At 34.3% G+C, this 24,873-nt stretch overlaps 1 protein-coding gene across 1 annotated transcript; it reads right to left on the reverse strand.

Annotated features, from left to right (window-relative positions):
• Positions 1-3,310: 3,310 nt before the first annotated feature.
• Positions 3,311-5,708, reverse strand: LOC115961428 (probable inositol oxygenase). The gene is made up of 11 exons (XM_031080413.1): positions 5,630-5,708; positions 5,182-5,260; positions 5,003-5,081; positions 4,705-4,909; positions 4,443-4,502; positions 4,302-4,354; positions 4,089-4,211; positions 3,889-3,958; positions 3,712-3,787; positions 3,441-3,525; positions 3,311-3,343 (listed from the first exon to the last, which is right to left on the reverse strand). The coding sequence occupies exons 1-11, from the start codon at positions 5,706-5,708 to the stop codon at positions 3,317-3,319; spliced, it is 936 nt and encodes a 311-aa protein (XP_030936273.1). The 3' UTR covers positions 3,311-3,316.
• Positions 5,709-24,873: the final 19,165 nt, after the last annotated feature.

The following is a 24,873-nucleotide window of genomic DNA, read 5'->3' on the forward strand; positions in this document are numbered from 1 at the left end:
TAAAATATTATAAAAAAAAATTATTTGACATTTTAAAATGCCATGTCAGCATTTAAATTAATAAAAAAAAAAAAAAAAAAAAAAAAGCTAGATCAAAGTATTTAAACTAAATTAAAAAAACAAACCTTAAATCTAATTTTATTATCATTATTATTACTTTTTTTTTTAATGAAATTATTTTTTCGTAAGAACATAAAAACTTGTTCTTCATGTTCTTCCCAAATCCCAGAACAAGAGCAAACCTAGAATCAAACTTCATGTTCTTACAATCAATATACCCAGCAAAATTCATGATCTCACAATCAAACCCACCACCACCATCAATCAAGAGCAAGTAAAACCCAACCAAACAAACCCAGAACAAGAGCAACCAAGCAACCTTCACGTTCTCACAATCAAGCCCACCACCAACATCGATTAAGAGTAGAGGTGACAATTTTTATCCATATCCATAAACCCACCCATTAACCACCTAATTTGGATAAATCTTAACCCAACTTATTTGAATATTTAGGTTAAATGGGTAATGACCCATTAAGTTACTTAATTATATGGGTCTTAATGGATAAACCCATTAATACCCACTAAAACCTATCTAAAATTTAAATAAACAACATAAAATCTAAATTTCTAGAAAATGACCAAAATACCCCAAAAACCTAAAAAATGACCAAAATAATCCCAAAACCCAAAAAAATTACCAAAATACCCCCAAAACACAAAAAAATTACCAAAATACCCCCGAAACTTAAAAATGACCGAAATTCCCCCAAAACCTAGAAAATGACCAAAATACCGCCAAAACCCAAAGAATGACCAAAATACCCCCAAAACCCAAAAAAAGGGGCCAAAATACCCCCGAAACCTAAAAAATGACCAAGATACCCCCAAAACCTAAAAATTGACCAAAATACCATCGAAACTCAAAAAATGACCAAATACCTCCAAAATCTAAAAATTACCAAAATACCTCCAAAACCCAAAAAATGACCAAAATACCCTCGAAACCTAAAAATGAACAAAATACCCCAAAAACTAACCAAAATACCCCTAAAACCCACAAAATGACCAAAATACCTCCAAAATCTCTAAAATGAGCAAAATACCCCCCCCCCAAAACCTCTAAAATGTCCAAAATATCCCCAAAACCCAAAAAATGACAAAAATACTCCTTAAACCTAGAAAATGACCGAAATACCCCCAAACCTTTACAATGACCGAAATACCTCTGAAACCTTAAAATTACCAAAAATACCTCCGAAACCTAAAAAATGACCAAAATACTTCTGAACTCTATAAAATGACTCAAATACCCCGAAACCTGAAAAAATTACCAAATTACCCTGTAACCCAAAAAATGACTGTAACACCTCCGAAACCAATAAAATTACCAAAATACCCATAAACTTAAAAAATGACCGAAATACCCTGAAACCAAAAAAATGACTAAAATACCCCCCTCAAAACCTAAAAACTGACCAAAATACGCCCCTAAAACCTAATAAAATGACCAAAATACCCGCAAAACCTAAAACAATGATCGAAATACCTCTGAAACCTAAAAATAACCAAAATACACCCTAAACCCAAAAAATTACCAAAATACCCCTAAAACCTAAAAAATTACCAAAATACCATGAGACCTAAAAAAAGACTAAAATAACCCCAAAACCTAAAAATATGGCCAAAATGCCACCAAAACCCAAAAAAAGAATGAAATACCAAAATATGAGTAAGAAATTATGCATGGTTTCCGTGATCACCTTAAGAATATGAGTAAGAAATACCACCAAAATTACCAAAATACACATTTTGCTACATATGCATGGTTTCCGTGATCACACATATTCTTAAGGTTGTGATTCAACCTTCCAAGAGCATTTGTTATAAATATTTTAGGTTGAAATGCATCTTAAAATGTAGTTTTTATCTTACGAATTCTGCAGAACATCACAGAAAAAATATGTATAGTTAGAAATTATCTGATACGGTTTCTCCTCTGCACTTGATCACCAACATAGTAGAAATTAGTTTTTTATTAATTCTGATGTCTTGATATGAGTAACCAGTTTTAGAACATATTGAAGGTATCAAATATCAACAATGTTGCTTGATTCTTTAACTTCTCTCATTTTCTGGTGAGTGCAATGAAAGTACTAACTACTGCATCTGCTTTTTCACTGCATAAGTTTAAGTGATTTTTTTGTATGATGTTACTTAATTCCTTAACTTGTCCCATTTTCTAGTAGGTTGAGAATCACAAGCACCTCTTTTTTTGGAAATAAAAAAAAAAATAAAAAAAAAAGATGGGATAGGGCTCAAGGTTATGAATTCTATCCATATGACCATAGAATGCCACTTTAGGCCAAGGATTGTTTGAAACCACTCTTCAATAGGCTCTTTAGCAATTTGCACCGATGCCTTGGTGAAATGGGGTATTTAGCTATTTAGCTAGCTTACCTACATTTGATTTTTCTGGCTTGTACTCTTTTCAGAACTGTTAGCTTAGTCCCCTTTCCAATAAGCTCATATTTAACAACCAAAAAGACTACTAGGAAAGCCTTCGGCAAGAATATTTAATGAAATCAAATGAAGCATGATATCAAAACTAGCCTTAGCCCAATCACTAACCGTTTTCTAACAAACAAAATTTGGCTACAAAATTGATTGCAGCTTAAGACTACCATCTAACTCAATATATTTTTATTGGAGGTTGTAAGTACTCAATTTGTAACGATCCCAAATTGGTATTGGGTTCGAACGTTAAAGGCCCAAACAATAAATTTGTAGAGAGTGCGCTAAAAGGCTAGGCCTTGGTGAACGGACAGTCGTTAGTCATGGTGTTCATGATGATCGCACAGAGGTGAACTGAGCTTATCCCAGAAGAATTTCTCCTCGGCACGGCCTGGGTGGCTCCAGTCCTTGGACCTCGTTCGAGGAGCTTAATGTTCTTATTATTCCTTTTACGCTAGGTTACAATGGTCCTAGAGACGATACATAATGCACTTTTTATCTTTTTTCCGTGGATGAAACATTATCATTATTTGATTAGGACCCAAGGCCTTAAAGACATCCCACACATGGCCTCTTGGCCATCAATATATAAGAACCAAGCCAAATAATAATGAACACACCACATCTCTATGATGTGTTTATTAATATTTTAAAAATTTCTTAGTACTGATTACAGATGTTTGTAGTGCATATATAAATAAAATTAACATTGCCAATTGAAAGCAAGCACAACTAAAAGTATGGCAGGCAGTCTAAAGCTGGATCCTTTCCCTTAGTGCAGTATGCCTTACAACCTCAAGGATTACCATCTGAGCTTTTCTGGGAAGTACTGCAAAAAGAAAGAAAGAAAAAAAAAATCCAATTTTAGTAAAGAAAAAAAAAGTGTTTAAAATTACCGAAGCACAGAATTTTGCACTGGTACACACCTTTTTTATGAGGGATTCATAGTATGGTTTAACTTTTTCAACGTCAATATGAACGTTGCTCTTACTGTAGAGATCGTATTTGTTGTTATTTGTACAATACAATAAAATCAATTTAGTTGTCACAATCAGCTAAACAAAAATTGAATAATTGGTGGGGAAAAGCAGTGATGCTCATAATCAGCTCAATGAGAAATGAATAGTTGTTAGGGAAGAACACGAGTAAGAAAGAAAAAAAATGTACAAATTAAACAGCAGAATGGAAGCTTACTTGAATGTTAGAACCCACTTCAGATTCTCTCTGTCCTCCTCATTCATTAGGTATTTATATGCTCCTTCCGTATGCATTGCTGCGAGATGGACAGATAAACCTCATTTTATTGTATAAAAACAATTCGAGAATATTAACTATTTTTCAAATTTACAAGAAAAGATAAAGAATAATACTTACGGTAAAATGAGTGATATCGGATGGTAAATAATGCAGCTGATGGTAGAGTAGTTCCATTTGCCTTGGCCACCTAAGGATTTGGAAGCAACGTTATTAGTATTACGATTGTTATTTTGGAATAACATATTGTGGAAATTTCAATATGAAAATCTTATTAAAGATTTTTCATTAAAAATTCATTGAAGGTTCAGAGGATATACCATGTACATGTAATCGTCATGCCCCCATGACATCAGCACATTTTCCAGTCCACATCCTTCAGAGTAGACTCCAAGTTTAGTGTTGTAGGCAGGATTGTTGTAATCTGGATTTTCCTTGAAATACTGCAATGCAAAGATTCGAAGAAATTTCTTTCAATTGATTGACTATATATAATCATGTCAATCATAATTAACTTAAGTTTTTGAGAAGACCTTGTGATAAACAATCGATTCGTCAAAGGCACAACCAACAGGATGCGTATCTCCTGCGACATCAGAATTCATCATCAGATTGAAATGACTCGAAATAGGAGAAATATATTAACATTTATTTGGTCTAAGAACATTTCTTACCTACAACAGCCCACTGGGGAAGCGATCCAAATTTAGAATGGTAAAGAACCTTTCCAACATCTGAAATCCATGCAAGAATCAATTATCAAGTTGTTTTATGTAAACTTGAATATATAGGGCCAAGTGTGTGCAGTGATTATCTGATATTATGAATAAGAGCATAGATCCACTAAGTCAAACATATACAATTACACATTCAAAGAACTTATATTTTGCATGTTAGCCTTAGAACAGAAACTAGGAGTGTGCATAGGGTATTTACCGTGAATAAGGGCAGTCAAGTGCATCCAATCTTCATTAGGATAATCTTTTCTTATGGCTTCTGCCGACTGTAGCAAATGCTGAATCTGAGGTTCCTCCAGGTCAGGGTCACTTTCATCCACAAAACTGTCAAGGAGTTCACTGGCTTCCCATATGGACATCTCTGCTTGGTTCAATTTTGCATACTCTTCCCTTGTCCTCTTTACCTGCATTTGCATTGAAAGTTTCATATATCAAATTGAATCTATGAAGTCCTAAAGTTTAATATTTAAACATTAACTTATTGAAAGTGTACTTACAAAATCATAAGTTTGGTTAATATGATTCAACCGATAGGTATTCTCCACAATGCTTAGCCTCACAGTTGATTCATAATCCCTACCACACATTTCGACACAATTCATTGAATGAGAAACTACACCATTTATGAAAAACACCTGATCTTATAAACAAAGATTGTGGAAGAAAATGTCAAAACCTGAATGATTGGCCAAAGGCATTTGATTCTGGCACAACAAATCCATCTGATGCTTCTTTTGGTATTGCATTCTCTGACACTTATATTTTCAAACAAAAGAACACAAAAGTTAGACTCCAATTGAACTAAGCTTATAGACTTATAATAAAATAAAAATTATTAACATTCATGGACAAAAGGAAGAAGGAAACAATAATCAAAGCAGTACCAAGTGCCTGGTTCTCAACGGCAATCATCTTGTTCCCACTTAAAAACTCAAAAGAAGGCAAACAAAGCATAGACAAAATACCTTTGAAAGGCCCCGGTCAGATTTATAGGTAAATAATAAGTCCTCAACTGAAAATAGACCAGGCTTGGACTCCTCATCTGCAAATTTTCATTATCCTAGAGCTAATTTTTTCAAACAAACTTTACGTTAAAATAACTTGTTTCCAACTCCTCCACTCACCAACACTCCCTCTTGGCCTTGACGTTGTAGACATCCCAGCTGTTGATATTTCAGCTTTGGTCAGGGACGACACTCCCATCGTCACCAGGTTATCTATCAACGTAGAGGAAAGTCTCAAGCCTCTAAAGTCTATCCTTATCGAGCTAGGCAAAAAATCCTTAGCTTTCTTGGCCGAAGCCTGAATGATACACACAAAATAACAAAAATAATTAAACTTATAAGGCAGGATATGATAGTAAGAAAAGAATTTACATAAACCAATCATTATCTTCATCTTAGACATGTATCCAAATTCCTAATGCTTTGGTTGTTTTGTTGCCAAAAACATGCATCGTTGTCATTTACAAAGAAAAAGGGGAAAAATAAATGTGATAACGAATTGAGTCAACTTTGAGGATAATCACATCCTATTTTTCGTAATGCAAAAAACTAGCCTAAGATATGGATGACAAGACAATCCAGTCATATATGGCCAACTCCATGTTTTGCGTTCTATTATGAGGATAAGGTTTAAAAAAAATAAAACCAACAACCGAGCTAAGATATTTGTGTATGAATAGCCAAAAGCCACCAAGAAACTTCAGTGTTTTGTTTTGTTTTGTTTTTTTCCTCCATTGATAGGATTGGAACCTAAGAACTCTGCTCACCAGGAGCAGATGATTGTATTTTTCCACATAAACATGACTATGTGTGAGTTTCTATCTTGTATTGTATTTACCTGAAATAGCCAAGATATGCATGACATGTATAATTAGGGCATATTAGTTAAGAAAGTATAATTCATTTTTTCTGCCATTGAGGACCAGGTCAAGACATTGGTTTCAAGAGAAAATTATGGGATTGGTTAATAAATCAAGGGATTGATTGCTAAAGAAAATCATGGAATTGAAGTAATCAATATGTAATTTTTATTCAAATGTCATGGACTTTTGTATCCCATTATAAATATGAAATTCATTGTAATGTAAAATGTGAACGAGCCTTTTAAGTTGTAGCTCAATAAGCTTCTAAGGTAGTTCCGAATGATGCATCCAGATTCAATTCCACTCTTCCCCAACTATTAAATTATTAAATTTAAAAAAAAATGAAGGAGAATCTTTATATATATATATATATATATATATATTTATATATATATAAAGGTGGAAAAAAAACCGTGATTTAACAATTTTGTTCTGGCAAGCAGTGATGGCAAATCGTGTTTGAGACATGGTATGCAGCTACATTGGCCAATCCTAACCTAACTCATTTAATAATCATTTCAAAACATGTCTACCCTAACTGAACCCATTTATTAAGCAAGTGACACAACATGACCCACATAGCTCCCTTAATATACACAAACACTACTCATTTCAAATGTTTGATAAACTTGTTTAGGTTAACATTTAAATGACCCATTCCAAACCATTCAAAAAATAAGCCAAAATGAATTTAAAATTCTTTTAATGACACTGTTTCGAGGGCAGTTTTTTGCGCATAGCCATGTGTCTTTCATTGGAGGTGTGACTTTGCTAGGTCCGGATTTGTTTTAGGGAGGTCAACCCGGAACTCGACATTGGGTCGCATAGACCAATGGCTTCCAGTGTATTTTTAAGCCTACAAAATAGATAAAAACCCAAAATCTTAGAATCATGATAATGGTTGAAATAAATAAATAATATGCTTAGCATGATAGCTTTAATTAAATGGTGAGTTGATGTGTTATTATTATGTTTATTAAGTAATGTCCAATATTAGAAAGTGTTTAATTAGGTGTCCAATGTCCGGGATGAGTCCAATAATCCATGTCTAGTTGCGGTTCATGGTTCATGTTCAACATGATAAGGTATGTCTGGCAATGGTCCATATCCAAATAATATATGTCCAATGGTAGTTCATGTCCAAAAAATGTGTGTCCAAGGATGGTTTATGTCCAAAAAATGTGCGTCCAAGGGTGTTCATTGATTTATTAATATGTATGTTCATTAATGAAGTATTAGTGAGATCATGTTCATTAAATAGTGAGATGATATTAAAATAGCTTGCATCCAGCGGTAAAATGATAATGAATAAAATATATTTAATAATATAAATTTGAAGATAAAATATAACGACTTATCTTCATATTTTGCAACTCTAGCCGTAACATCAGTGGACTTAGCATTTCAACAACATGAGAAAAGGAGTCCAGTAGCATAATAAAATTAGTCGAGTGGTATAATGACAATGAATAAAATATACTTAATAATATAAATTTGAAGACAAAATATGATGACTTCATTGGACTTAATGTTTTAGCATCATGATGAAGTGAATCCTTTCATGGTGACTTCATGTTTGAAAGGGAAAAATGAGTGCAATTGGAGGGAGAGAGAATATGTCCAGTCGTGTGCATAGGTTGGTTAAGTTCATCCTCTTTATCGTGGACTTAAATGATTTTATTCATGTAATGCTCTTTTGGTTTTTTAGCCAAGTATGAGTGATATTGCCTTCCATGAGAAGGACTTTTAATTTTATGAGTTTTTGCCTTTCATAAGAAGGGCTTTTAGCATTATAAATATATATCTTCCACAAGAAAGGGCTTTTGTAATGTGTTCTTAGAAGAGTATTTGATATGTTTTTAAGATGTGTGGAGATGGTAAGAAATATATAGATTTTGTGAGATATGGTGTTTGTAATATATATAGGAATTATATGAGATACTTTGTTGGACATGGATCTTGTATATGTATACTATGTGAGACATGGATTTTAAAGATATATGAGGAGTATATATGGGTATTTTGTTAGGAATGTGTTTGTAAAATATATGGAAGTGTGAGATAGATGATATGAAGGTTAAATATAGTAAATAGATGAGATTATAGCTGCTGCTAGAGTGGTTTTTGTGTTATGTCATGGGTTGTGTTGCTTTCTAAGGAGAGAGATTTTGTATGAGAAATAAAGAATGAGATGGAGATGTGTTTTTGGGCAGCAAAATGATGAAGTTTCAGAATATTGAAGTGTGGGAGAGATGGATAATGTGCAATGTTGTGGTGTAATCGGTGTAATGTAATGGTGTTATCTAACAAGAGATATCTTTGTAAGGAAGATGGAGAAGTATGGAGAAGTTTAGAGATATGTGTAGCAAGGTGAATCAAGTTTCAAAATCTTGAGGATCAGAGAGAGGGATCAAAGAGAGGGCCCTTTAGTGTGTAGCTTGGTCCTCTTTATATAGAGCCAAGCTATGTAACTAGATCAGAACTAGTTGAAGGAAAACTTAGCAAATCAGGAAAAATCTTTGACAAAGTAAGTGGTCTTTTGTTTTTTGGCCAAAAGAAGAAAGCTAAGGACCTTAAGGCTGATGGAGCTGCTATCACAGCTATCAATCATAGTTGTCACAGCTGGCTAATGACATCTTTTGCTTGGAGGACAATGCTTAGCATTAAATTCATGATTTGGCTAAAGATGGTAAGATAATCTTTATGGGATCCTCTTGTTTCTAGTACCACAGCCGCTAGGATTGGGCATTAATGGGCGAATGACATCATTTTAGGACATGTGTCAACCTGCTGGAGCTTCTGCAGCTTCTGCTGGGGTTGTCACAGCTTCTGCAAAAGCTGTTTGCAGCTTCCGCTAGAGCCGTTTTAGCTTCTTCAGAAGTTGTTGCAGCTTCCGCTGGAGCTATTACAGCTTGTGTAGAAGCTATTGCAGCTTCCGCTAGAGCCGTTTTTGGTGTTTTCGGCTAAGTTTTCTCTTTTGAAAAAAATATATGCTTAGTCCATATATAATTTTGGTAAGTAATAGACTAGTTGGTTGATAGTTGATGAAGTTTTAGAGATGTAATTATGGTCTTTTTGTATCTTAACCAAATCTTGGAGAGTAAGGAGAGCATTTTAATGCTAGATATGAGATATTAATATATATTTAGCCATGTGATTGGAATTGATTTATATGATAATAATATAATTGATATAAAATACTATAATTACATTTTTAAACTTATATTATATGATGAACATTAATTTTTATGTAAAGAGCATGGGGAGTTTTATCATTTTAAGTGTTATGTAATATGAGAGGCTTGCCTAAATGTTACCTATTGCACACTGACCTGTCAGAGTTCAGGGAATTGGGGAAGACATGCCAAGCAACATGCTTTCCTTTATCAACTTTGAACCACTGGAGCTTTACTGAACATACTTCTTGACCCTCCAAACCATGACTACCAAAATTCCCCCGATGAGACTCACGAGCTTGGATCATGAGCCAAAAATGAGATGATGTACCATGAGCTTGAACCATGGGCTTTGACACCTTTTTGTGTAAATATGGGCTCTTTTGGGCTTTAAAAGAGGTTTTCCCAAAATCCATGATAATGTTGACGTGGTGCAAGTTGCCAATGAAATGAAGCCATATGGTGTGAAAAATTTGTCCTCAACACACTGTTCTATAGAGAAAATTCAAATTTATATTAAATGACATTTATTTATATGAATGGAGCCTTCTAGTGTTTTGGCTTGGATCCAATATCCTGAGGGGACTGGTCAAAATTTAAATATCCTTCAAAAAAGTTAAGCCCCTTTTCTTTTTAAATTCCAAAATCTCTCTTGTTTTAAAGTTTATGCTTGTTTTTGTTTGTAGAATTAGGTTAGGATTTTGTTTGATCACTTAGAATGAAGAAGATGTAGAATTAGAGTTTCACTTAGTTAGGATGCGTACACATGCCTCACAACTGCGTATGTATGTTCAATGTATGTTTATGGAACAACAGGTCATGTGTATGCTTGTCTGTAAAAATAACAATTTGGAACCTACTTTAGGCTAAGCACACATTGTTTATAATCTTTGTACCCTATTTTCTTGAATTCTTTTTATTTTAAATTCCACTCTATCTATATATCTATATATATACTAATAGACAAAGCTAATAGAAAATCAAATTAGATTTTAATTCGATTCTCGATTTTGCACCACGTGTCCTATTTAATTTTTAATTTTGTGTCACGTGAATTATTGAGTGTATAAATCAAAGAGTTCAAATCCAATCCATCTATCTTTTTTTTTTTTTTTTGGTGGCAAGTGAATTATTGGGTGTAAAAACCGAAGAGTTTAAAACTAATTAAATTTTAAATCACACACTCATGCATACACACATACACATACACACACACACACAAACCGTTCCATTACCTTGAATGCAAACTTCATTATAAAACACACCTCATGCTTAGATGACAAATTTGTAGGAATGGTGTTTTCTCTCATCTACCAGTTATGATCAAAGCCTTTAAACTTCACTCTTCCCAGATGAACTCCTCTGCACATTTTCATTCTAAGATAGTCTAGTTTCTTCTTTGTCACAATAAGATCTTTTTCAATAATCATCATGATAGCTTTCAAATAACTTTTAGACTTGCATTTTCTGAGACACTCAATCAAATAGAGATTAGAAAAACAAGATGTATTTGAAGCAAAAGATCTTTTCTTGTTGATTACAGCCATGACAACAAGGGTCAATGGATCACACAACAAAGATTAACCCTAATCAAAGTGTGCCTACTCTGATACCACTTGATAGGTCAAGAATGTATTGAACCCTTGGGTAAATTAACCAATTAATTGGCCAAGTTAATTAATTAAGTCAATTAACATGCAATATGCGTGGTAGCACAAACAAATCACCAAATAACTAAATGCGGCGGAAAATAAATTTGACACGGTAATTTGTTTACGAATGGAGAAAACCTCCAAGGCAAAACCCCACTAGGTGAATTTAAGGTCACCATTCCCGAAAATCCACTATTATCAAAACAAGCGATTACAAGTAAAGGAATCCTAGTACCTTATACCAACCTACAGTTGAACATTTACCCCAATACACATTTGGACTTATAATATAGTGACAATCTCTCCTTTCAATGCACGGCTCCAAGTACGTGACTAACCAATCGATGTACAGATCCCAGTATGTGACTAACACACCAACTTAAGAAGGATGTTGGTTACAAAGTTCTTTAGTTCATCCACACAATAAAGATCAAGAAGCTCCTTGGTTACAAAACCCTAAGATGTACAAACGTAGCAGCTTCTTCAAGAGAAAGATGAACTAGGGCAAATTATCTTCGATCACAATATGCATGCAACAACAAGTGCAACAACCTTATGACGGCCCTTAAAATAATCCTTATATATGTCTAGAATTGTGAGAAAAGAAAACCTAAACACATAGCTTAGATATGCGTGAAAAACAGATCTGAAAATCTGAATTTCGTAATTCTTGATAGATACAGCTGTCAAGCTATCTGTCAAGCTTCAGATTTTAAATCTCGATAGATACATCTGTTGAGCTATCTGTCGAGCTTTAATAAACAGCATTTATTTACTTGATTCTTGGATAGATTTGCATGGTTTCAATACTTGGACTTGAACTCTAGTTCCTTGAAGTATTAAACTCATCATAGATCTACCTAATTACAAGTAAAATGTTTTTTGTTAAAAGATTAGCCAATTCTAAATGACATATGTTCTTAACATGCTCCACATATGTCCTAATACCATGTATAATTTAAACATCCTCAAAACTTTTGGGGTACACACTAGTATATATTAATAGGTAAAATTTAGAGAAACTCCAATTAGAATTTCAAATTAGAGTCCAATTTTATGTCATATGTCCTAAATTATTTATTTTTAGAGTGGGTTTTATCTCCTAATTTTAAAATCAAATGTGAGACCACATCATAAATATTTATCCAAGTGAGTTATTGAGTACAAAAACCAAAGAATCTATAATAAATAAATCGTAAAAAAAAAAAAAAAAACATGCCTCACAATAACAAAAATTAAGAAGTAATAAATAAATAAATATGGACAATTTACATTTTATACTTTATAATATTCTTACAAGAATTTTAAAGAGTTAACAAAATATAAGATTCTTTCAAGATTTTTTAAAGAGTTAACAAAATATAAGAATGACTATCAATAGTATTTAAAAAATATATATATATATATATATATATATATATATAGGAATTACACTATCTTTTTGTATATCTTTAAGTATATTCATGCATATGCATGGAGTTACAAAACTAGACTCTCTCTCTACATATATATATATATATATATATATATATTAATAAGTAAAGCTGAGAGAAAATTCAATTGGAATTTAAGTTGAAATCCAATTAGAGTCTAATTTTGTGTCATGTGTCCCATCTAATCTATATTTTAAATTTTAGTACCAAGTGAGTTAATGTAGTGTAAAAATTGGATTTTAATTAAAGTTTATTCTTGTGCCACGTGTCTCATCTAATCTAAATTTTATAATTTTTTTGTCAAATGAGTTAATTTAGTATAGAAAATGAGGAGTCCAATATAAATAAACCACAAAAAACCTAATCATATAAATAAAACAATTTAAATTTATAAGTCATTTATGTAAGAACAGGACTTAAGTACTGTACTTAAGTGTTGTTTCCTAGATTCCCCTTTTAAGATTCCGCCATATGAATTTTTTCTCATAAGATGGAAACGTATTTTTTAGTTAAGTAGTCACATAACTAAATTTTAAGAGGAGAACATAATAAACAGCACTTAAAATATTATACCTAAGTTTTGTCCTTTATGTAATATATCATGACTATCTACAATCCATTACTAACTAGGTGTCGGGGGCTTTTTTTTGCGTGCAGCCACGTGCCTTTGGAGGTGTGACTTTGCGAGGCCCGGATTTGTTTTGGGGAGGTCAACCCAGAACTCGACATTGGGCCGCATAGACCAATGGCTACCGGTGTATTTTTAAGCCTACAAGATAGATAAAACCCAAAGTCTTAGAATCATGATAATGGTTGAAATAAATAAATAATATGCTTAGCATGATAGCTTTGATTAAATGGTGAGTTGATACGTTATTATTATGTGTATTGAGTGATGTCCAATATTAGAAAATAATTAAGTAGGTGTCAAATGTCCAACAATGGGATGAGCCCAATAGTCCATGTCTAGTTATGGTTTATGGTTCATGTTCATCATAATAAGGTATGTCTAGCAATGGTTTATTTCCAAGTAATATATGTCCATTGGTGGTATATGTCCAAATGATACAAGTCCAACAATGGTTTATGTCCAAGTAATATATGTCCATTGGTGGTATATCAATTTATTAATATGTATGTTTATTATTAGTGAGACCATGTCTATTAAATGGTGAGATAATAGTAAAATGATAATGAGTTAACATATACTCAATGATTTAATTTCAAAGATGAAGAAAACATTGACTTGTCTTTTATGTTTCTAACTCCAGCTGTGTAGCATCACTTTGTTCTTCATGTGATTTGTGGCTCCAACTGTATAATGTTGGTGAATTTCATAGTTTGTGGCTCTAGCCTTATAGCGTTAATGAGCTAATAAGATTCCAACAGTATAATGACATTAGTTGAGTGCTATAATAATAATGAACAAAATATACTTGATAATATAAGTTTGAAGGTAAAATATAATGACTTATCTTCATAGTTTGGAGCTCCAGCCGTAGGACAGCAGTGGACTTAGACATTTCAGCAACGTGATAGAATGAGTCCAGCAGTACAATATGATATTATGAGTCCTTCCATGGTGGCCTCATGATTGAAGGGAAAAAATGGGTGCAACTAGAGGAAGAGAGAGTATGTCCAGCCGTGTGCATAGGTTGGTTAAGTTTATCCCCTTTCATCATACACTTAAATTACTTTCTCCATGTAATACTCTTTTAGTTTTTAGTCAAATATGAGTGATATTGTCTTCCATAAGAAAGGCTTTTGATTTTATAAGTTTTTGCCTTTCATAAGAAAGGGCTTTTAGTAATAAGTTGTTGGAAGAATGTTTGATTTGTTTTAAGATGTGTGGAGATGGTAAGGAATATGTATATATTGTGAGATATGGTGTTTGTAATATGTATGAGAATTATATGTAGATACTTTGTTGGACATGGATCTTGTATATGTATAATTTGTGAGACATGGAGCTCAGAGATGTATGAGAAGTATGTATGGGTATTTTGTGAGGAATGTGTTTTGTAAAATAAATGGAAGTATGAGATAGATAAGTGAAGGTTAAATGTAGTAAAGGCTACTGTTGGGATTGTTTTTTGTATTATGACATTGGTTATGCTGCTTTCTAAGAAGGAAGATTTTGTATGAGAAATAAAGAATGAGATGGAGATGTGTTTTGGGCAGCAAAAATGATGAAGTTTCAGAATAATGAAGTGTAGGAAAGATGGGTAATAGGTAATGGTGTTGTAATATGTGTGTTGTGTTGTTATCTATGAAGAGAGATTTTGTAAGAGGAATGAAGAAAGATAAGGAGATCTTTTAGAGATATGGCAGCAAGATGAATGGAGTTTCAGAATATTGAAGATGAGAGAAGGCTAGTGTGTAATGGTGTGCTCTAAGAAGAGATATTTTTGTAAGAGAGATGGAGAAGTGTAAAAATGTGTATTTTACAGCAAAATGAGTGAAGTTTTTGCATAAGAGGGTGAGATGGATCAAAGAGGGCAGAGATCAAGAGGAGCCTAGAGAGAAGGACCCTTAGTGTGTAGCTTAGTCCTCTTTATATTGAGTCAAGCTATGTAACTAGATCAGAACTAGTTGAAGGGAAACCTAGCAAATCAGGAAAAAACTTTGATAAAGTAAGTGGTCTTTTGTTTTTTGGCCAAAAGAAGAAAGTTTGAGACTTAATGGCTGAAGTTATAGTTGTAACAGCTGTCAATCACAGCTGTTACAGCCGAATGATTTCGTCCGAATGACATCATTTGCTTGGAGGAAAGTATTTGGCATTAAATTCATGATTTGACTAAAGATGGTGAGATAAGCTTTATGAGATTTTTCTGGTACCACAGCTGGAACTACTGCAAAATGTGCTGGTACTGTTTCAGCTTCTGCAGAAGCTATTTGCAACTTTCGCTGGAGCTGTTTCAGTTTCCGCAAAAGCTGTTGCAGCTTCCGCTGGAACCGTTTTTAGTGTTTTCGGCTAAGTTTTCTCTTTTGGAAAATATATTTGATAAAGTTTTAGAGATGTAATCATGGTCTTTTTGTATTTTAACCAAATCTTGAAGAGTAAAGAGAGCATTTTAATGCTAGATATGAGATATTAATATATATTTAGCCATGTCCTTGGAATTGATTTATATGAAAATAATGATATGATATAATTATATTTTAAAACTTATATTATATGATGAATATTAATTTTTATATAAAGAGTATGGAGAGTTTTATCATTTTAAGTGTTATGTGATATGAGAGGTTTACCAAATGTTACCTATTGTATACTGACCCGTCAGAATTCAGGGAATTGGGGAAGACACGCCAAGCAACATGCTTTCCTTTATCAACTTTGAACCACTGGAACTTTACTGAACATACTTCTTAGCCCTCCAAACCACGACTCCCGAAATTCCCCCGATGAGACTCATGAGCTTGGATCATGAGCCAAAAATGAGATGATGTGCCATGAGCTTAAACCATGGGCTTTGACGCCTTTTTGTGTAAATATGGGCTCTTTTGGGCTTTAAAAGAGGTTTTCTCAAAATCCATGATAATGTTGACGTGGTGCGGATTGCCAATGAAATGAAGCCATGTGGTGTGAAAAATTTGTCCTCAACACTAGGTTATATAAATATATATATATATATATATATATATATATTAAACCATAGTTTAGAGAAAATTCAATTAGAATCAAAATTGGATTTTGCTTTTGTTAGCTTTCCATGCAAATTAAATTGTTTAGATTTTTGTTATTATTTTTTCTCTGAACTAATGAGTATATTTTTTATACAGTTTCTATTTAGATATTTGTATGCGAAGATATTGTACGAAATAAACTGTAATTGAGCTAAACGATCTCATATACCTATCCCCATTCAATTTAAGAGATATTATTTGACCAATTTATTATTTTATTTTGTGTTGTATTTAGTAGAATTTTACAAACAATAATTGTGAATTGATATTATCAATGTAGATTTAATAGTAATTTTCAAAATTATATGCGTAATAGCAATGTAATGAAAAACTTAGCATAACCAATATCATGAAAATTGCAAGGAAAAACTATATTAATATCTCCAAATGTATTAGTCAAACTATGTCCTATATGTTTAATAACCTAAGCTAATATCAATAGCAACACTACAATTTACCATTTCTGTGCGTAAGCATGGGTTACATATTAGTCTATATCTATATCTATATCTATATATTACTAAAAACTGAATCATAGCATTTATTGTTGTTACGCTCCCGTTAAGCCACATCAATGGCCATGTCATTTCCAATTTTTTTTCTCAAATTTCTCCTATAATTTTAAAATATTTTTACTAAATTTTTCCCTAATTTTAAGATACTATTAAAAAGAAAATGATTTCCAGCCATATCTCCACCGCCCGATTTTTATAGCTTTGATTATGATGACCATAAAGCCCAAAAAATGAATATTACATTGCTTTGCACCATTAAGCCCAAACCCAATCCCTTGTTCTTTCAAATGCCAACCCTTCCTTCTTCTTCTTCTTCTTCAGACCTTCAGTATGACTACCGCCAACCTCCCTCTCTTCCAAAGAAAAATTCAATAGATACTTCAAACCTTCGGCTTTCTAACTCCAACCTCTCTCTTCCCTCCTTCATCTCTTCCTCTCCTTATTTAAGTGAATCACTCCTTTTGCTCTTCCTATCTTTCACGGTTTCAAAACTCCTCATTTAATTGAATTAGAAAATAGCATATTTGAAGAAGAGCTCAGAAATTATGATAGAATGTGGATGATTCACTTCAGGTATTTCACCTTTGTTCATGTTTCGTTTAGGAGTGTTCCTTCTGAATGATTTGCTTAGATTGATGGGTTTGGAGCCCTGTAGTGGGTTTTGCTAATTTCAATTATTGGACGCATTGCTCTCTCTTTTGTATTTCAGTAATTCAATCAACACTCTGTTTCCTATCCGCGCCCTTTTGCGAGAGGCAAATTGGTCCAACCATAGGCCCAGGTTCAAGGCCACCGTCAACTTTCATGGCAAGGAGTTGTTAGCTGCCTCCTCTGCACGGATCCTAGTACGTGACTGACACACCAACTTAAGAAAGATGTTGGTTGCAAAGTTTTTCAGTTCATCAACACGAAGCTCCTTGGTTACAAAACTCTTGGCGTACAAAAAGTAGCAGCTTGTTCAAGAGAAAGATGAACTACGGCAAATTGTCTCCGGTCACAATTTGAGTGAATAATCACTTTGCATCAAGTTGCATCACCTTAGACGGCCCTTAAAATAATCTTTATATATGTTTAGGGTTGTGAAAAAAGAAACCTTACACAAATAACTTGGATATGCATGAAATATAGATCTGGAAATCTGAATTTCGTAATTCTCGATAGATGGGTTATCTGTTGAGCTGCTGTCGAGTATCGGGTTGAAGTTCCCCTTTAAACCTTGATAGATGCAATCTGTCGAGTTATCTGTCGAGTTTTAAAATACAGCACTTCTTCAATTGTTTCTTGAACAAATTTGCATGGTTTTAACTCTTGACTTGGATAATATGTTGCTTAAAGACTTAAACCATTCTAGATCTACCCAATTACAAGTAAAGTGCGTTTTGTCAAAGGATTAGCCAATTCTACATGACATATGTTCTAACAAGTTCAACATATGTCCCAACAATCTCTCCCTTTGGAAATCCGTGACAAAACCACAACAAACAAATGAAGTATGAGAGAAGTCATAAATCACTAAACTCATAATCACTTGTTGAATACAATAAAATCTAATCCTAAAACAAACCCTTGAAAAACTTTACAATAAGAGAGTTCGTGGCGTGATAGATTTTAACAACCTGTATTTCTGAAACACTTTAAAGAAAACTCATCTAGGCATCTTAGTGTGAAATAGAAATAAAGATTTCATGCATAAGAAACATGTGTATAAAGAGAGAAAAGAAACAACACATGGAGAGATAAGTGAAAAAAAAAATGATAACAACATCATCATCATCATATATATATATCAAAGACAAGTACAGTGTTTGCTATCACTAAGTGGTCACAAGACCGATGTACAAAAAGATAATGTATCCAAAAAGAAAAGATACATAAATCCTCACCACATCCCTCAGAAGATATAAACACTCCCCCTAACAAAAAAAGTCCTATACTAACTCTCCCCCTAAGTACATGACAACTCTCAACCCAAAACTACTCCCCCTTTTTGTCACGAATGACAAAGGGTAAGTCATTGAGAAACAGTCATCTATGGAAGAGGTAGCATCCTCATCCTCATCATCAGTGTCATCATCGCTGAGAGTGTCAAGACGAGCATCCATGTGCTCAAGCTGAGCCACGATGGCCTCAAGAGTCACACCACCACTCGAAGAAGAGGGAGAGGAGGTGGATGGAATGAAGGAGGCTAGAGGAGTCACCATCTAGGTCCATGGCCACTTCGGTCGAAGCTGGGCCTTACTCCGTCAAACAGACGCTACACTCAAGGCACCCATGAAGGAGAAGTGAACAAACTCAAGATAGGAGATAGAGGAGTGGTGAATGATCTTGTGATAGCAGAAAGAATGATAAGCTTATCACAGGTCCCCATATCCTTATAGACATCTATAAGGGAAAGAATGAAGTGGAAGGGAAAGTCTATAGTAAGGTCCTCAATGAGGGAAAGCAAAAAGCGAGCACGAGGTTCGGTAATGGAGTTATATGGAGACAAGGGATGGAGAACAAATGTCATTCCCATATTAAGGAACCTCGGACCCTTTGTAAAGCCCGAGTATAAGGTGTTTTAACGATCACCCCATGAAGAAGGTGTCTCACAAAAGAAAGATAGAAGTTCATCTTTGGACACAGTCCTCAAACGTGGACATCCGGGGTAATTAGGATGCGATACCCTTGGAACATGTAGCACTTCGGAGATAAGCTCTAGAGTAACTACTATACGTGTACCTCGTACATGAGTAACAAACCGAGGTACACAAGAATCAAAACCGTGTATATTGGAGTAGAACTCCTATATGATCATGGAGGGACAACTCACAGGTATCTCACATAGAGATTCCCAACCCCGCCTATGAATGACAGTTAGTAGAATAGTATCAGAAAAATCTGATAGAATCACGTGGCGTTCCGAATGAATGCCACGTTTAGAGAAGTTCTCCGAGAAGTCCTAACATGCCTTCTCATCATGGAATAAAACATGAAGAGAAGTAGGATCAGAAGATGATGCCCTAGAACCAAAATGGTTCCAGGATGGAGTGGATTTGCGCTTGGATGCCATGCGCAGAGAGAGAGAGAGAGAGAAACAGAAAAACACCATCACAGAGAGTACCAAAAGAAGGAAACGTATGCGTGAAATGTACATGAGGATGTGACGTGTAAAGAAAATTCATCATGGATTCAACCCAATCCAATCCTAACAGCACACAAGTTTCAACATATAAACACACATCTATAATGCATGAAACATTGTGAAAATGCAAATGTAATGCAATGCATGAGCATATAACATCATATAAGCAAAACCCAACCCAAAAATTTCACAAAATAATCAACAATTTTCCAAAACCCCAAAAATTTTAAGAAAACCCAAAACCTAGGTCTAAATGTGTGAAATGCATGAAGAATGAAGGATTAAAGGAGCATACCAAAGGAGAAATGCTCAAACAAGGTCCAAATTAAAGTGGGTAAGAGGTTTTAAGTGAGAAGAGGGTGTTTGGGAAGTGAAAAGACAATTTCTATCAAGAGAGGACAAGAGAAATAAGATCTTATTTTCGCGCTAAAGTTATTTATGGAAAACGCGTCTCAATGGATCGAGGATCTATCAAGATTCTGTTGAGCACTAATTCTCAACAGATAAATCTATCTAGGTGTTGTCGAGAATCTGTCGATGGCAAAAGCACCTTGATGGATCAAACAACTGTCGAGAAGCTATCGGCTAGACAAAACATTCTTGATGGATCGAGAATCTGTCAAGAAGTTATCGAGACAAATTCTAAATAGCTCGATGGATCGTAATTGCAATAGAATCAGTCGAGAAAAGAAGTCCAAGGGTCTCGATAGATAGCTATCTATCGAGAATTTGTCGAGAAGCTGCCGAGCTTGATAAAAAGTAGTTTTTCAAAGAGAGGAAAAACACAAAAAGATGAATGCAACCAAGCAAGCTACTCAACATAGATCCAAACAACATATTAAGCTTCAAATACATCTCTCAACAAAAAAAATGTAAAGCATTTATGATCCAATACTCACACACACACTAAACAAGTCTAACCAATTTTATGTTTCAAAAACAAGCCATAACAATTTAGTGAGCATACATTAATACATGTATTCCTTGTGATGGCCAAATCACATTGTACCTGCACATGTATCAAAAGTAGCAAAGAATTTGCATGTTATGTGTGAAAACATCACAAGATTGCAGAAATGTCTCATTTTATGACAATTTGAGATATGAGAAAATCAATTTAACTCACACATAATCAAAACTGCTTGATAGAGACTATCACCTTCGAGGTATATCTTATAACTCCCACATCTTCTAGAAACACGCTTGCAACCATATTCAAAATTATTTTGATTCTTTTTGGTTTTAATTTTCTTTGCTTATTTTTTTTTTCTTTTGAGCATATCATGCATGGGCATACAAAAAATGGAAGAAATACTCAATTATGTTAAGCTTTAAACATCACAATTTTGCTATGTCAAAGCATACATATGTTTTTCATGATTGGCAGGCTTTAATGGTGAGATGGTTAATTATGTCTTTCTCTTAGGATTTTTTAGTCCTTCCTGTTAAAAAGAGTGATATGAGTGTTAAGTACAAGAGATTACTTAATCTGACTCATCACAAACACGAGCCACAAAGCTCACTTGCTTAGTTGTACATTAAGATGCTCATTTAAGCTACAAAGGATACAAAGTTTAGAAAACTTTGTTTCAATGTCCATCCAAGGTACACAAGTACCGATGTACACAAAACACACACTATTTTTGTATTTTTCCGATATTTCAAAAAAAAAATTTATTTTTATGAAAAACAAAATAAACCAAAAACCAAAAACAAAAAAACAAAAACGTGTTAAAGAAAGCATAGCATAAAACTAGACTAACTCAACGAACAAGAGAGCAAAACACACAAGTAATGCATAAACAAAAAGAGGGAGAGAGAGAAAAAATGACTAAATCATTTTAAGCATTTTTCCTTCCACACCTTAGAAGAACCTTTCCATTTGGCAAACCCTTGATCTAGTGATGAGGGGGAAGAATTGAAACCATTCAAGTTCGAAAAGAACATGAGGGCCTTAAGAAGATCTCCAAGTGGAGCAAAAAATGATGGAAATTGATTCTGGTTTCCAAATGAGATCATGTTGTTGCTCTGTTAAGTGGCTAACCACTTGTAGCAATTAGGACGAGTATGCCCTGTAGCTCCACAATGGTGACAGAGATGCTACTTCTTCTATTTAGACTTTTGGTTATTTCCCATCTTAGTCCTAGGGTGTCTAGTCTCTTTCTTATTTAGTTTAAGGGGTGCTCTTAAGATAGATTTTCTCTTGTCCATGTTTTCACTAGCTAAAACAGTTTTAATATTATTGTTCTCAGAATTAACATTATTAGTAGGTGAGACAAACACAGTAGTATTAGAAGAAGCAATATTAGGAGAAAAGAAATCATACCTCAAACCGGTTCTATTAGAAGCAGATTCTGAAGGCTAAGCATCTCATCAAGATTTGCACTGGAAGTCCTCTCCAATTGAGCTCTAACTTGAAACAACTCTGCTTCAAGCTTCTTGGTCTTTTCAACCAAGAAAGTGTTATCGAACCGCAAAACTCCAATGGTCTGATTAGCTTCATCAAATTTTATGGAGAGCTCTTTTCGATCAAGTTCCACTTCACTTAGCTTCTTGGTGGCCAATCTATACTATTTCTCATGCTTTTTGGAGACCTTGTACAACTTTGCATAGGCTATATGGATGTCATCATGTTCATCCATTTTCTCAAATTTAGACTCCACCAAGTTCTCTTCCTCATCTACCTCTTCAACAATCCCCTTAGTAGGATTCACTGTGGCAATGAAGGCATTAAAGATTCCCTCATCATCATTATTATCTAACTCAGTGTCAGGTTCAGTGTCACTCAAGGTAGCAGCAAGGGTCTTGCTTTTCCCAACAGTCTTGAGATAAGTTGGACATTCTTGTTTCATATGTCCAAACCCTTGACATCCGAAGCATTTTGGTCCGGAGGGAATAGTGTACTAACCACAGTCTTTAGCATCCTTCTTTCCTCTGTCTTGGCTCTTGAATTGAGACAAACTGGACTGCTTACAATCTTTATAAAATCCTTTTGCATTGGCATTCTTCATGAACTTTTTGAATTACCTTGTAATGTAGGATTTCATCTTGGAATCTTCATCATCAGAAGATTCATCAGTATCACTGCTTTTGGCCTTCAATGCCATTCTCTTGCTTTTGCTCTTGCTTGATTTCCCGATCCTGGTCAAACCCAACTCATAGGTCTGCAAGTTGCCAACCGGCTCTGTAAAAGGAATTTTGTCAATGTCCTTTGACTCCTCAATGGCAGTGATCTTGGCATAAAATCTCTCCAAAAGAGAACTGAGCACCTTTCTTACAATCTTGGGTTCTAGAATGGTTTCCCCAAGATTAAATGCAGAGTTCACTATGTCCTTCAACTTGGCATAGAACTCATCAAATGACTCATTCTCCTCCATCTTAATTTCTTCAAAACTCATGGTAAGCCTTTGAAGGTTTGAATCATTGACAGCCTTAGCCCCTTCATAGGCTGTCTAGAAGATAATCCATGCTTCCTTAGCAATTTCAATAGAGGATATCTTCTTGAATTCCTCATTTGTGACCGCAATGAATAACGCGTTCAATGCTCTACTGTTGAAGTTCACCGCTTTGATCTTGGCATCATCCCAATTCGCCGGTGCTTCCTTTGGCTTAGTCCAACCAATTTCCAAAGCTTGCCACACCTTCTCATCTAAGGATTACAAGAAAGCTCTATGCGTACTGTCCAGTGTGCATAGTTAATGCCATCAAATAAAGGTATGATAATAAATTATCCTCTATCCATTACAAACAGAGGTCAATAGATCACACAACAAAGATTATCCCTAATCAGAGTGTGCCCACTCTGATACCACTTGATAGGCCAAAAATGCGTTGACCCATTTGGTAAAAATAATCAATTAATTAACCAAGTGAATTAATTAGATTCAATTACATGTAATAAGCGTGGTAGCATAAATAAATCACCAACTAAAGTAAATGCAGCAGAAAATAAATTTGACATAGGTGATTTTTTTACGAATAGGGAAAACCATCGAGGAAAACCACCGAGACAAAACTCCATCGGGTGAATTTAAGGTCACCACTCCCTATAATCCACTATTATCAAAACAAGCGGTTACAAATAAAGGAATCTTAGTACCTTATACCAACCTACAGTTGAAACCTTACCCCAATACCTAATTGGACTTGTAATGTAGTGACAATCTCTCCTTTTCAATGCATGGCTCCAAGTACATGACTATCCAATTGATGCACAGATCCCAGTACGTGACTGACACACCAACTTAAGAAAATGTTGGTTGCAAAATTCTTCAGTTCATCCACACGATGAAGATCAAGAAGCTCCTTGGTTACAAAACCCTTGGCGTACAAAACGTAGCAGCTTCTTCAAAAGAAAGATGAACTAGGGCAAATTGTCTCCGATAACAATTTGAGTGAATAATCACTTTGCATCATGTTGCATCACCTTATATGGCCCTTAAAATAATCCTTATATATGTCTAGGGTTGTGAGAAAAGAAACCCTACACAAATAACTTGGATATGCATGAAAAACAAATTTGGAAATCTGAATTTTGTAATTCTCAATAGATAGGTTATCTATTGAGCTGCTGTCAAGCATCGAGCTAAAGTTCCCTTTTAAACCTCGATAGATGCAATCTGTTGAGCTATCTGTCGAGTTTTAAAATACAACACTTTTTCACTTGTTTCTTGAACAAATTTGCATGGCTTTAACTCTTGACTTAAACAATATGTTTCTTGAAGACTTAAACCATCCTAGATCTACCCAATTACAAGTAAAGAGTGTTTTGTCAAAAGATTATCCAATTCTACATGACATATGTTCTAACAAGTTCCACATATGTCCTAACATTAACATCAATTGCCATTGTGACCAACAACTTTCCTTAATATTTACCATACAGATGGGTCCCATCAATATTGATAACTG

The sequence above is a fragment of the Quercus lobata genome, chromosome 9 (genome assembly GCF_001633185.2).
Source record: "Quercus lobata isolate SW786 chromosome 9, ValleyOak3.0 Primary Assembly, whole genome shotgun sequence".
In the NCBI taxonomy this organism is placed as follows: domain Eukaryota; kingdom Viridiplantae; phylum Streptophyta; class Magnoliopsida; order Fagales; family Fagaceae; genus Quercus; species Quercus lobata.

What these genes read in the sequence shown, in the direction of transcription:
- LOC115961428 (XM_031080413.1), bottom strand. Translation starts at nt 5,708, where the DNA reads ATGGGAGTGTCGTCCCTGACCAAAGCTGAAATATCAACAGCTGGGATG. An exon ending in GCCTTTGGCCAATCATTCAG is followed by an intron (nt 5,082 to 5,181) that starts GTTTTGACATTT and finishes AATGTGTGGTAG; the next exon opens with GGATTATGAATCAACTGTGA. An exon ending in ATGACGATTACATGTACATG is followed by an intron (nt 3,959 to 4,088) that starts GTATATCCTCTG and finishes CCAAATCCTTAG; the next exon opens with GTGGCCAAGGCAAATGGAAC.